Raw genomic sequence first — 13,155 nt, forward strand, 5'->3', positions numbered from 1 at the left:
CAAGCGTTTCCTAGCAACGACAACTGCGCTAAACACTGAGACAAGAAATAAATACACTTACAAGCTGCTTTTAACTTCTGCTGATTGACTGCTTCTCACAAAGACTATTTCTTTACACTGTTTTGATTTTCAAAAAGTTTTTTTTTTTTTTTGCTTCAAACCACAGTTGTTACTGCTGTGATTCACCTCATAGCTGGTTGGCTTGGTTCATGGCTTATAGCGCTTAAACGACTTTTATTTGTCTATTTAAATAATATTTCACAATATTTATTTATTTAATATATAATACAAGCAGCCTTGGTGGGCATAAAATACTTTGTTCTAAAACATTTAAAAATCTTACCGATCCCAGTGTGAGATTTGCAAGCTTTAGCACACTTAAGATTACAATTAAAATCTAAGTCTGAAATGATTGCATTGTTGTGTAGATGCTAGGTCTCTAGTTATTGACCCAAGTCTAAAGAGCTGACCTCCTAAGTCTTGTGTTTTGGTCTCTAGGTATGGCTCAGTGTAAGTCTATCGGTTCTTATGCGTGTTTTATCAAAGGCGAAACTCGTAAGTCTGATGGCTAGTTATGCGTCACAGCTTGGTGCTTTGCGTTATGGGTTTTATTCAGATCTCTAAATATGGGCAATAGTAATCGTGATGCTTGACTTAGGTTTGGAAGACTCATTGTTTAGAAGACTCATAGCTAGAAATGTGTGGCGTATGGCTGACCTGTGTTTTCTATTGCTTTTCAGAGAGCACATTTCCGGGGGACTTTCCCGTTCCTCCACCATACAGCGTTGCCACGTCTCTGCCCACTTACGATGAGGCAGAGAAGGCCAAAGCGGCAGCCATGGCTGTCTCAGCGGTGGAGGTCATTCCACGAGTGAGTATCTCATCGGCCTACGCACCCACACGTTCTGCAGAACCAAACGCCAAGCCCTCGATTCGCATAACTTTCCACTGCAGCTTCGGTACAGTCCAAAAAATTCCCTCAAAGGAAATAAATTGCTGTAGTAATGCTGCTATGATTTAATGATGACCAAAATGAAATGGGACATCTCTTAAAATCATGTGTGATTAGCTTTTAGCAGTAACGTAAGGAGAGCCTTTTTGAGGATGTGGTGTGCCATAAAAGCCATGACCTAGAAAGAGAATCCCACAGATACTCTGATTTCTCCGAGCTCAGATGAAGAAGTCTTATGTAATGTGGCCCCAAAAAGTATTTGGTCACTCTTAAGATGGTCTGAATGTCATCGCGTTAGATAACAGAATCACAAACCAACTGGCATCTGTAAACAAATGAACTAACTTCCTTTTTCTGAGCCTCTTTTGCAGTGACCTCCACACAGCAATGTGGTTTCTATATTTGAAATGGTGTACTAAATTACTACTTACTGAATACTGTGACTTACCAAAAAAATCAATAAAATAAAGCTGTATTTTCAGCAGCTATTGGTGTCATCCTTCAGAAATCGTTCTAATATGCTGACTTGCTGTCCAAGAAACATTTATTACAATTATTAATGTTGAAAACGGTTGTTCTGCTTCATATATTTGTGGAAACCCTGATACACTACCACTCAAATGTTTGCGATAAGTAAGGAAGTATTAAAATAGAAATTAATACTTTTGTCAGGACACATTATTGATAATAAGGGACAGTAAAAACATTTATAACGTTACAAAAGATTTCTGTTTTAAATAAATGCCATTCTTTTAAACTTTGTATTCATCGAGTAACGTATCACAGAAATATTAAGCAGCAAAAACGGTAAGAACCATAACTAAACACTAATAATGATGAATAATAATTGAGCAGCAAATCAGCATATTAGAATGATTTTCTAATGAAGGATCATGTGACACTGAAGAGTGGAGTAATGATGCTGAAAATGACGTTTGTGCACAGCCAGCCTTGTACTCTTCTAGGTTCAAAAAACTGTCGTCCATAAAATGCGTTGCACAAATTCGAACATCTGGGTTGTGCTGTTCTGTTGTAAATAAATCTTAACCAATGAATTCTAATTGCATCTACTTCCGGAAGGCCAAATAAAGTGCTTTTGCTTTCGCACTGAAACACACACAGTCTCCCTGACATGGCTGCATCAACACTACTGCTGTTCCTGAAACCACGCCTTCTTTCTTTGCGTGCACATTTGGGTGGCATTATGCTAATATTTCCACATAGTGACGTAGGCATGTGGGGGCGTGTTAGAACGAGCCGTTTTAGGTAGGCGTGGCTGACTCTTAACTTTTATAAAGAATATCTCTTTGGATTTGAGACTTTAGTCTTTGCAACTTTACAGATCTTCTTTATGCACCAAGAGCTTGTAACACTCCAAAGAGAAAGGAAAACTTGAAATCGCATCATATGACCCCTTTAAAATATATTCAAATAGAAAACTGTATTTCATATTATATTTCACAATATTACATTTTTTACTATATTGTTGATCAAATAAATGAAGCCTTGGTGACTTCTTTCAACATTTAAAATATTTCAATTATTATAAACTTTTATTTATTTATTTGAAACTTGCTTCATCCTGCAATTGCAAATTGAGGACATTCAGAGAGAGAGAGAGAGAGAGCAAGCACACAATGCTGGAGCTCTGTTATGAAATCACTTCAGAAACAAAGAATGAATTAGAGCATTGTTCAAGACTTTTACTTGTTATACAACCTCAGCAGCTCTGTTGTGAGTATCTGCGGTATCAGTGTGGAGCCGGGCTGGGTTACCAAAGGCGTAGGCTGGATCATAAAGGAGCAGTTCACACAAAAATGAAAATTTGCCATTTTCTCAGCCTCGTGTCATTCCAAACCCATGGAACACAAACATGTTGTGCAGAAAGTTGATGCTGTGCAAAAGTGAAATCATACAGTGAAAGTGAATGGTTACAGAGCAGTCCAGTTCAAAAACTTGCCAGTAGTAGTCCTGCAGTCAAATGTTGTTTGTTGAAAAGACAGACATCTTTTTTTTTAGATGCTGCACTTACTTATGTCAGAGCCAAATGATGAATAATGTTAAAGGGATAGTTCACCAAAAAATTCAAATTCTGTACAAAATTGTACCTGCTATAAGTAAATGACTTTGTGAGTGGCTAACATCTTTGTATCTAGTACACTGTTGTTTATGTAGCTGGTGCAGTTGCTGATGTGCAAACATTGAGGCTGCATCAATTCTGAGCCAGTTTATGTTGCTTCCTAAATGTTTCTCTGTATTCATCTTCTTGTTAAAAAGGATGAGGATTTTCCGGTTCGGGATGACTTCAGTGACGCTGATCAGCTGAGGGTGGGAAATGATGGAATCTTTATGCTGGCTTTTTTCAGTAAGTAATGCAGAATGCTTATGTTTTATACACGCATGTGCATGATTAGAATAGTACACTATTATAATCATACTAAATTGCATTACATTTTTACCTAAAACTGGATAGAAAATGCAAAATAACTATTTATTTACAAAATGACTAGACTGAATTAAATGTGCAATTTACTAAGGTTTCATCAACCTTTTATGCATATGACCAGTTAAAGATTTAGCATTTCATAATGCATACTGCTCAACATACTTATGCATATTACAGTATATACTGTGTGTGTAGTGTGCAAGTGAACTAGTATGCCATTAGAAACATTGGCTACATCTGAAATCACATATTCTCTTGAGGAGCTATTACTCTGCAACCGCTTTGGTCTATATTGTATGTGTGTAGTATGAATATAATCTGGACATACTATGTTTGCCTTGTTGTCATTATCATGTGACCTATCGGTGTCAGTTGCATGGCTTCACTGCGGTGGCCTCATAGGATAGTAAAGTGTCCATCTTATGTACACTTCAGAATCTCGCTGGAAGTAGTAGGTCGTCCGGGTACTTTTTTTCATACTCATTTATGTGTACTGTGAATTACGACATACTACTTTTGTCAAACACTGTTTTTTCACCTACTATATAGTAGAAATGTATGTGATTTCAGATGCAGTCACAGCCTCTGCGTGATTGTTTGTCATTGCATGTTGATTTCCTCAATCAGTGCTGTGTGCGCACCATCTGGTGGTGTTGGGATGTATTGCAATTCAAGTATTTCTATACACAGCTGTCAGTCAGAAGTATAACACAGTGGTTCCCAACCCTGGTCCTGGAGGCACCCCAACGCTGCACATTTTGCATGTCTTCTTTTCTCTGACACATCAATTTCAGATCTTGAAGTCTCTACTAATGAGTTAATGACCTGAATCAGGTGTGTTTGATTAAGGAGACATGCAAAGCGTGCATTGTTGGGGTGTCTCCAGGACCAGAGTTGGGAACCACTGGTATAACACATTGCAGTGCAGTCGATCATAGTCCAGTCATGTTTAATAAATGATTAGTCATGCTTTCATTAACAATGCATCCCCATCTTTGGGACATACGCAAGCAGTTTTTTCAAGATGGTCTGCACATAAAAATACAGAATAGTTACTGAAGATATTTACATGTACTTTAAAATACAGTCATTCTTCATTAATGCATTATTCTCTCTCTTTTTGTGTAACCAGTGGCCTTTCTGTTCAACTGGATTGGGTTTTGCTTGTCTTTCTGTTTGACCAACACCATTGCTGGCCGATATGGTGCCATCTGTGGCTTTGGCCTCTCTCTTATCAAATGGATCCTCATTGTGAGGGTGAGTCTCTAAGTAATGAATCGATTAACTCAAAACCCACACAGGAGGATACAAAAACTCAGGGGTTATCTTTGAGTGAGTGGAACATTGTGTTATGAATGTGAATTTAATCATTATTAAACTCGATGCTCAATGGTCTTTACAGTTTTCAGATTACTTTACTGGATACTTCAATGGGCAGTACTGGCTCTGGTGGATTTTCCTTGTTCTTGGTAAGTTGTTTTCATGTTATATTAAGTAGGACTTTTATAGTTTGATGATCTGATAATAGCTGAATGAGTGTTAAAGGGATAGTTCAACCAAAAATGAAACATTTGTCATTATTTACTCACCATCAAGTTGTTACAGACCTGTGCAACTTTCTTCTGTTAAACTCAAAAGAAGACATTTTCAATAATGTTGGTAATCGAGCAGGTAGCTATTGACTTCCATGGTATTTTTGGCATAGTATGCAAGTGTTTGGTTACCAGTGCTATTTAAATATCTTCTTTTGTGCTCACCGGAGAAAAGAAACCCCCTACAGGTTTGGCACAACTTGAGGGTGAGTAAACGATGACAGAATTTTAATTGTTTGGGTGAACTATCACTCTAAAATAGTTATTGAGAAGTTTTTGTCATTCATCTGCAGTACTCTAGCGCCACCTGCTGGTTGACTGACTACATGACGACATTAATCAAAATGCACTTCCAAATACATGGTCTTTCATTAATAAATGCATTATGACCTAAATGCATTTTGTTAATTAGAGTAGATCATATTAATGAACAATAATCTTGAGGGCTTTGAGGCTTTTGGAAAATTTGGAAATCTTGTAATTGTGTGAAATAATATGGCTGCAGTAACCTAAATACTGCAATATATTCACTTCGGGACTTTTGAATTAGTCCGGTTTGCTAAGATCAGCTAGGTGTACTATTACTTTTCTTTTTCTGTTGTCTGATGGATGTGAGTGGGAAGCGCCCCTCACATTTTCTTTAGAGCATCTAGTTATTGACCTATGACCTGTCTGTCATGCACTCCAGGACTCCTGCTGTTCTTCAGAGGGTTCGTGAACTACCTGAAAGTGCGTAACATGTCAGAAAGCATGGTGTCTTCACTCCGAACCCGCTTCTTCCTCCTGTACTAGAGGTGAGGATGGCATCGCACACACGGGAACAAACCAAAATCGTGATTCTGTCAATAATAGAGGTGTAATTATTTACCCATGTCCCATTCTTTTCAAAATGATGCAACAACTTTTACAACAGAAAACTGGTCAAGAATTGTATATAGGAAAGAAATGACAGCGCAATTGATTAGGTTTTGTTATATTAATTATACCTGATTATTAAAGGTGCGTTGCAATCTTTGCAAACCAAATAGCAAAAACAACTTTTTCATAGATCTCAGTGTGTGTAGTTGCTCTCAAATCACTTAATAAAAGGGTAATTTTATTCATTTATTTATTTAAATCTTTGTTTTATTTTTTTACAAATACAAAGGTTTTTTTTTTTTAAAGGGATAATTCACCCAAAAATGAAAATTTGCTGTTTATCTGCTTACCCCCAGGGCATCCAAGATGTAGGTGACTTTGTTTCTTCAGCAGAACACAAACGAAGATTTTGAACTCAAACCGTTGCAGTCTGTCAGTCATATAATGCAAGTGGATGGGAATCACGGCTTTGAGAGTCAAAAAAAACTCTGATTTTCACCGCAATGTCCGAACTGTCCAGAGTGCATCCTGAGCGCGTTCAACAGCCGGCGCCTGACGCGTCTTCTTGCTTTACGGCGGATCGCAGACTTATAAGTGCATTACCGCCACCTATCTCTCAAATGGACCATTGACACTCTATCTAAAATCTCAGTTAGGAGTGTCAGTGGTCCATTTGAGAGATATGTTGAGAACGCACTCAGGACAGTTCGGACATTGCAGTAAATCAGAGGTAAAAAACGATATAAATACAGTTCAGTTTCTTGCACAGACCGATCGTTTTGTGTCTTTACACATCAATGTATCGTCACGAGCTGCAGGGTTTAATTTGGTTTTGTTTGTGTATGTTTTTTTTGACTCTCAAAGCCGTGGTTCCCATCCACTTGCATTATATGACTGACAGACTGCAACGGTTTGACTTAAAAATCTCCGTTTGTGTTCTGCTGAAGAAACAAAGTCACCTACATCTTTGATGCCCTGGGGGTAAGCAGATAAACATCAAATTTTCATTTTTGTGTGAACTATCCCTTTAAGTCTTTCCCCTATCAGCCATTGTTCTGTCAAAACAGAAATGCATTTTTTTTTAAAAATTGTGCATGCATATGCATTAAAAGATTGTGAAGTTATGAAATTATTTGCGAATTCCATTATACTTTAATGCAAGAATTGCATTTTCTATGCTATGATACCAGTCTATAGATTGGTTTGATTGATGAACCAGCATGCACTCTTATGTTTCTACTGTTACAGAAGTATCTGACTTGTTTTTGCTAAATGTGGTTAATTATTTGGCTGCTCTTACTCAAGACTTCAACTCGACACTTACTCAATCGCTTTATTTTATTTATTTATTTTTGTTTTTGCGGTGAACCTAATTACTGTGGCTGTCATGTTATTTGTTGAAGGAACACTTCCTTTCTGGTCAGGAATTACCCAATATGCACAATAACCAAGCAGGTTAAACATGTGCATTTAAATCATTCTGGGAAATGACATGTGACTAGGACTGGGCGATATAGCCAAAAAATGATCTTTTGATATTCGAGAAATGTCATATATGTTACCTCAATGTGTATGTTGTTGGTCTCAAATGACTGAACAAAATGTAATTTTATTTATTCATTTTTTTAGTCTGTCTTTGTGAAAAGCGAACCAATATTTCTCATAAACTAGACTAACATATTTGTTTTACCATTTTTATAATAACTTTGATAGCAGGATTGAATGTTTGTACTTGACTTGTGCAGTCGAAACTACAATTTGTGTAAAATTTCAAAAGATTATTGTGCTAACATATGATTATTTACTGCAAAGTTTGCAATTTTATGATTTTGTGCAGCGATAGAGTTGCATGCAAAATGTGGGATGCAGATAAATATAATGTGTTTGGTCATTAAAAATTAACATTTTTATTACAGTTAGTTGAATATAAGTTTATAATGGCATTGTGGTATAGTTTAAAAAACCTCTTGGGACAGACCAAAATGACCATTTTAAGGGGGGACTTTTGTTTAAAACTAGTCACTTTTCATGCAAAGTTATTTCTACATTAGAATGTAGTTTGTCTAAGTAATAGGTCTCACAATAAAATAACATGAGATTTGTGTCTTTAAAAAAAGAAGTACGTTTACAGTACGTTTTACCCTATGGTGGAGGAACCTTTTAGTGGCATTTTTCTTGGCTTGAATTTGTTCCAGAACAACACAAGAACTGATTTTGCTTTTGTTCACTTGGCCACGCAAGCCGGATGTAATTTGCTTCATTGATAATGGCTCTCATAACCTTGCTTATATGGAGTTTGCACAATGAAGGCCATGGTGGCAGACCTCCAAAAAACAAGCTTCGCTCTCATTCACTCTGTCTCTTTCAAGGTCGCCTCACCAAAACATTCCTTCCTAATGTGAAATTCCTTGATGATTTGCAACCCATTAAATGAACTGGACTGGATCCCACTGAGGGGAAGAGGAAGAAGAGAAAAAATAAAACCAGTATCTCTGCCAAACGTTCTGAACTGAACTCGGTAAAAGCGGAAGGTTTTTCTGCGCTCTGAACGAGTGCAAATCGGCTCCAGTTTTCACATCGTAACTCCAAGTTGGCCTCAGCCCATAAACTTCTGGTTGATTACTAGATTCGGACAAGACAAAAAAGTCCCTTTACGGTTTATCTTTCCACACACTGCATGCGGAGTAATGAATTTGTGTACTTGGGTCGGAAGAACTGCAAAAGATCACTAGAAATATGCAGCCAAGACATCCTATGCACTGTCTTTTACCAAACTGGGTTAGCAGTCTTAAACAGATGAAACTAGACTAGTTTAATTCTCTTTGCTTCGTTGCATCCAAGGCCTTGGCAAATTTGATTGCATTGCAGTATTAATATACCAAGTTTAGACAGAATTTGACACGTAACTTTAGCTAACGGCGATGTAAAGTACAGTTGCACAGTTTCTCTTCTTCTTAAGTTGTGTCTCGCTTAACTTAATAGTAAATGATTAAGAAACTTCATTGATGTGTTTCAAACTGGAAATGGAATTTGTACTTATCCTAAAATATATATTTGCCTTTTGCACCTTCATTTTTTCCCCTCTTTTTATAGGTTGTTTTAAGTTGTGACTTTGCTCAAGCTGTGACCTGCCTAGATGACTTTAGTTACTTGAATGCCTGAATGCAACTGTCATTTGTTTCTATTAATCACAAGCCTCTTTAGCAATATCGGATATTAAAAGAAATGCATGGTTAACTCGGTTACAGCAGTTTAAACGACTAATCCAGTAAACAAACAAAAAAAACTTGGGGGAAAAAAAAGGCAACTTACATTTATTAAATGTATGTAAAACAACCAACCAACTTTTGTTGGAATAATGATTTTGGATTTTCTCTGATTGGCAGAGATGATTGTGTGCTATGTTTATTCTCTTGTCTTGCATAATGCCAATAAAATTTGAACTCCCAGATACATTTCTTTGGAGCTTTTGTTTCAAGTTAACAAGCATTCTTAACATGCATTTTCATCCCTAGCCATTATTTATGTCGTTTCAATCCAAAATGTCATGTGGAATATGGGTTGAGAGTGCCATTTCATGTTGACTTTATTCTCAATAAAAGTGATTTATTGAAGCTTTTATAATGCCACTGTAAATATGAGTATTTAATTCATTGGTTGGTTGGAAATTATACCAATTATTACACTTAAGAAGTAATAATATTTAAAACGTTAGTCCATATCCTTCTGCAATGCAGCATTTACAGAAAAGATGAGTAAATAGTAATTTTATAATTGCTCTTGTGATTTGTGATTGCTTATGTTATGTTATTTTTATTACAAATGAACTGCACCCTTACCATAATTTACCATAGTAAGCATAGTTTCTGCCAAAATGCTTTTGTTATTATTGTTCAGTAAAGCAATAGTTTATTCAGAATTATGACTGTGTTGCATTTTAATGACATTTCTGGTTAAAACCAAGTAACAAAAAGTGTAATAACAGCAACTATGATATTTTGTAGGAAAACTTTAGTTAATGTGATAAATTTAGCTTTCTCAAGCAAGTAGTGTAATGAACTAACCACTTTACGTGTTAGTTTAATACTTTGATATTCTATTCTATTTGATATTCTCAAAAAGCTATTCCTTCATCCCCACCACTTATAGTTTCTGCCAAAATGCTTTTGTTATTATTGTTCAGTAAAGCAATAGTTTATTCAGAATTATCACTGTGTTGCATTTTAATGACATTTCTGGTTAAAACCAAGTAACAAAAAGTGGAATAACAGCAACTATGATATTTTGTAGGAAAACTTTAGTTAATGTGATAAATTTAGCTTTCTCAAGCAAGTAGTGTAATGAACTAACCACTTTACGTGTTAGTTTAATACTTTGATATTCTATTCTATTTGATATTCTCAAAAAGCTATTCCTTCATCCCCACCACTGAGTGGCACTTGTTCCCTTCTACCCGTTTCCAAGTTCTCTCTCACACACACACACACACACACACACACAGACAGACAGAGTTTATTATTCTTAATAAACTTTTAATGAGTGACCAATTTACATAACGTCTTTCCGGTCGGCACATGGCACTACTGTTGTGGACTGCATTTTTCCAGTCCTTTCTTCTGGATGGATGGCTCACTGCTCACAATCATTCACAAATATGTACACACCATGGTACTGACAGATTACTATATTCACATAGCATTGATGTATGTAAACTATTTTAAGTCAAGGTCAGAAATGAAAAGGGGTTCAGGGCAAAACTGCACCAACAAAATAAATAAATGATTAAATGTTTTTTCCTTTAGTTAAATTTTGTTAGGTGTACATATTTTTATTTTCCAATTATTATTTATATTTAGTGATTTATTTTATTTATTTATTTGGAATGAATTATTTGATGTTCTTGAATAAAATATGCAAAATATTTGAGTGTATATAATTATGCAGAGACTTCCATCTAATTGAAATGTCTGAAGCAAAAGAGAGACATACAATGTGTTTATATGGTTAGAAATATTACTCCCAATGAAAAGTTAATTTCTCTAAGGTAGGTCAAATAATATAATGGTACTGCTGTTTAAAGAAATATGCTGTTATCTTGATGCCACATCCAAAATCCAATAGTATCATTAGTTGATTTTTTTTTTTATTAATGCCTCTGTTTATTTCCCCCTAGCAGGAGCAATACAGAGCAAATCCTGTCACATGTATCCAATAAAAAAGAGGGAGAATGAATGTATGTATGAACTGCAGTGTGTGTGTGTGTGTGTGTGTGTCAGAAAGCGCAAGGGCCATGCTGACAATTGCTGTCGGCAGCATTTTCAGGGGTTTTTTTTGTTCCTGGCCACGTCTAAAACGAGTAATGCACCCACTGGCCTCTCCTCCTCCTCCTCCTCCTCCTCCTCCCCCTCCTTGAGGCTTTCCGGCCCAGCGGGTAAATAGTGGCTCTCTTAAGCTCCGGCACACCTCCACTCACTCCTCAGCATACACAGGTACGGATAGGAATGTCAGGGGCTGGGTCTCAACCTGCACTCACAGCCTGCACGTTTTTTTTCCTCTATTCACTCTGAATTGCTGGGCATTAACACTGTAGAGATATGCAACAAAACAAAATTAACAAATCTATCTAGTTTGGTCACATTGCACACTTTATTTATAGTGTAGATGCATTGTAAGATGACTCCCACTCTACACTGCAATTGCAATGCAGACAGATTCATTGATTAAAAAAAAAAAAAGGCAATCCCATAGAAAATTTTAACACATGGTTGTTTGCTCTCATAGGGTTAACGGATGTTCAAAGTGACTTATAGCTACAAACTGACCAAGTCATTAGTTTTGCATGAGCGTTGTCAAGGCATTCATTCGTGCAGATTTGTCACATCTCTCCCCTTTAGTCAAGACAGTGGTTTATGTGCATTCATGCAGAAAATTAATTGCTGTGAAGTTGGTTGCCATCAAGCAAAGCTACTCGCTCTCATTGGTAGTTGCTGCCTTGTAATGCTGCTCATTTGCATAAAGTAAAATAAAAATGCCCTTTTAAAAATTATATTTATTTGAGTATGTATCGTTTTTCTTCCATAAAATATGTAAAATATTACATACTTTACTTGCTCTTATTGGTAGTTGCTGCATTGTAATGCTGGTTATGTGCATAAAAAAAAACAAAAAAAACACTTGTCCCTTTTAGACTTGCACTCTATTCATTTGCTGCTTGTTTTCTTTAATAAAAAAACACTTGCTTTCTAATCTTTTTGTATTCTATCTGTTTTCTTTTCATTTATTACACAATTAACAAAAGCAAAAAGACCTCTAACACTAGCTTGCTCTATTCTTTTTCTATTCTATCTGTCGCTTTGGATAAAAGCATCTGCTAAATGACTAAAAGTAATACTGCATAAACAGTGAAATCACTCAGTGATGCTGGACTAAATATCCACACTATGAACGCTGCTCAGAAATCCAGTTCACCTGTTGTATAATATATGGTTCATGTTTTAAATTGAAATCATCATGTGTGTATGATGTTAGTATATCGTTGCTCTTTTGTTGATTTTGATTGCTTCTATTGTCCTCATTTGTAAGTCGCTTTGGATAAAAGCGTCTGCTAAATGACTAAATGTAAATAAAAATAAAAACATGAAAAAAGAAAAATGACAATTTAAAAAATAATATTTTTAACAATTATTTATATTTATTCATAAAAGTAAAAAAGCCACCAACATGACTTTGATTAATTCCTTTTTTAATATATATTTTTATAAATATATTTATTTATTTTTTATGTTTCTCCATAAACAAGCAAAATATTACATATTGCATAAAATTAGTTGATGTTGAATTTATTGGCAACAACCTATTATGCAGATTTAGGCTTCATTTTAATAAGAAGGAGAGATAAAAATGTGTTTTTATGGTTAGAAACATGTCCCCTTAGTATAAAGTTAATTTCTGACTTCAAAGAATATCATGTATAAAATATATATAAAACATATATGAACACTAATGTTGATTGACTTTTAAGTGTAACTACCTGCTGTCATTGGTTGCTGCATTTTAATGCTGCTTTTTTGCATAACATTTAAAAAAAATTACAGAAATGCTATTTTTTTTATTTTTTTATATCTATTTGATTATTTAATTTTGTTGTTGTTGCATAAAACATTTTTTTATTTAAAGGCATAGTTCACTAAATATTAAAAAATTATAATAATTTTGAGTGAACTATCCCTTTAAGGCAAGCCTCTCGTTCTCTCTCTCTCTCTCTCTTTGTGTGTGTGTGTGTGTGTGTGTGTGTGTGTGTGTGTGTG

The 13,155-nt window shown here is 35.5% G+C and overlaps 1 protein-coding gene across 3 annotated transcripts in view; it reads left to right on the forward strand.

Moving 5' to 3' along the window:
• The window catches only part of ndfip2 (Nedd4 family interacting protein 2), a 27,878-nt gene that overhangs the window by 9,576 nt on the left and 5,147 nt on the right, over positions 1-13,155 (forward strand). Inside the window, exons 3-8 of one of the 3 annotated variants that reach the window (XM_016565870.1) lie at positions 741-871; positions 3,230-3,317; positions 4,531-4,655; positions 4,801-4,867; positions 5,679-5,784; positions 8,218-9,135. In XM_016565870.1, the coding sequence (XP_016421356.1) occupies positions 741-871; positions 3,230-3,317; positions 4,531-4,655; positions 4,801-4,867; positions 5,679-5,782 (515 nt within the window). In that variant the 3' untranslated portion in view covers positions 5,783-5,784; positions 8,218-9,135. The other 2 variants (XM_016565955.1, XM_016566039.1) reach the window with 2 other exon arrangements.

This window comes from Sinocyclocheilus rhinocerous, unplaced genomic scaffold, assembly GCF_001515625.1.
Source record: "Sinocyclocheilus rhinocerous isolate Xijiao unplaced genomic scaffold, SAMN03320098_v1.1 scaffold1302, whole genome shotgun sequence".
NCBI classification, from domain to species: Eukaryota; Metazoa; Chordata; class Actinopteri; order Cypriniformes; family Cyprinidae; genus Sinocyclocheilus; species Sinocyclocheilus rhinocerous.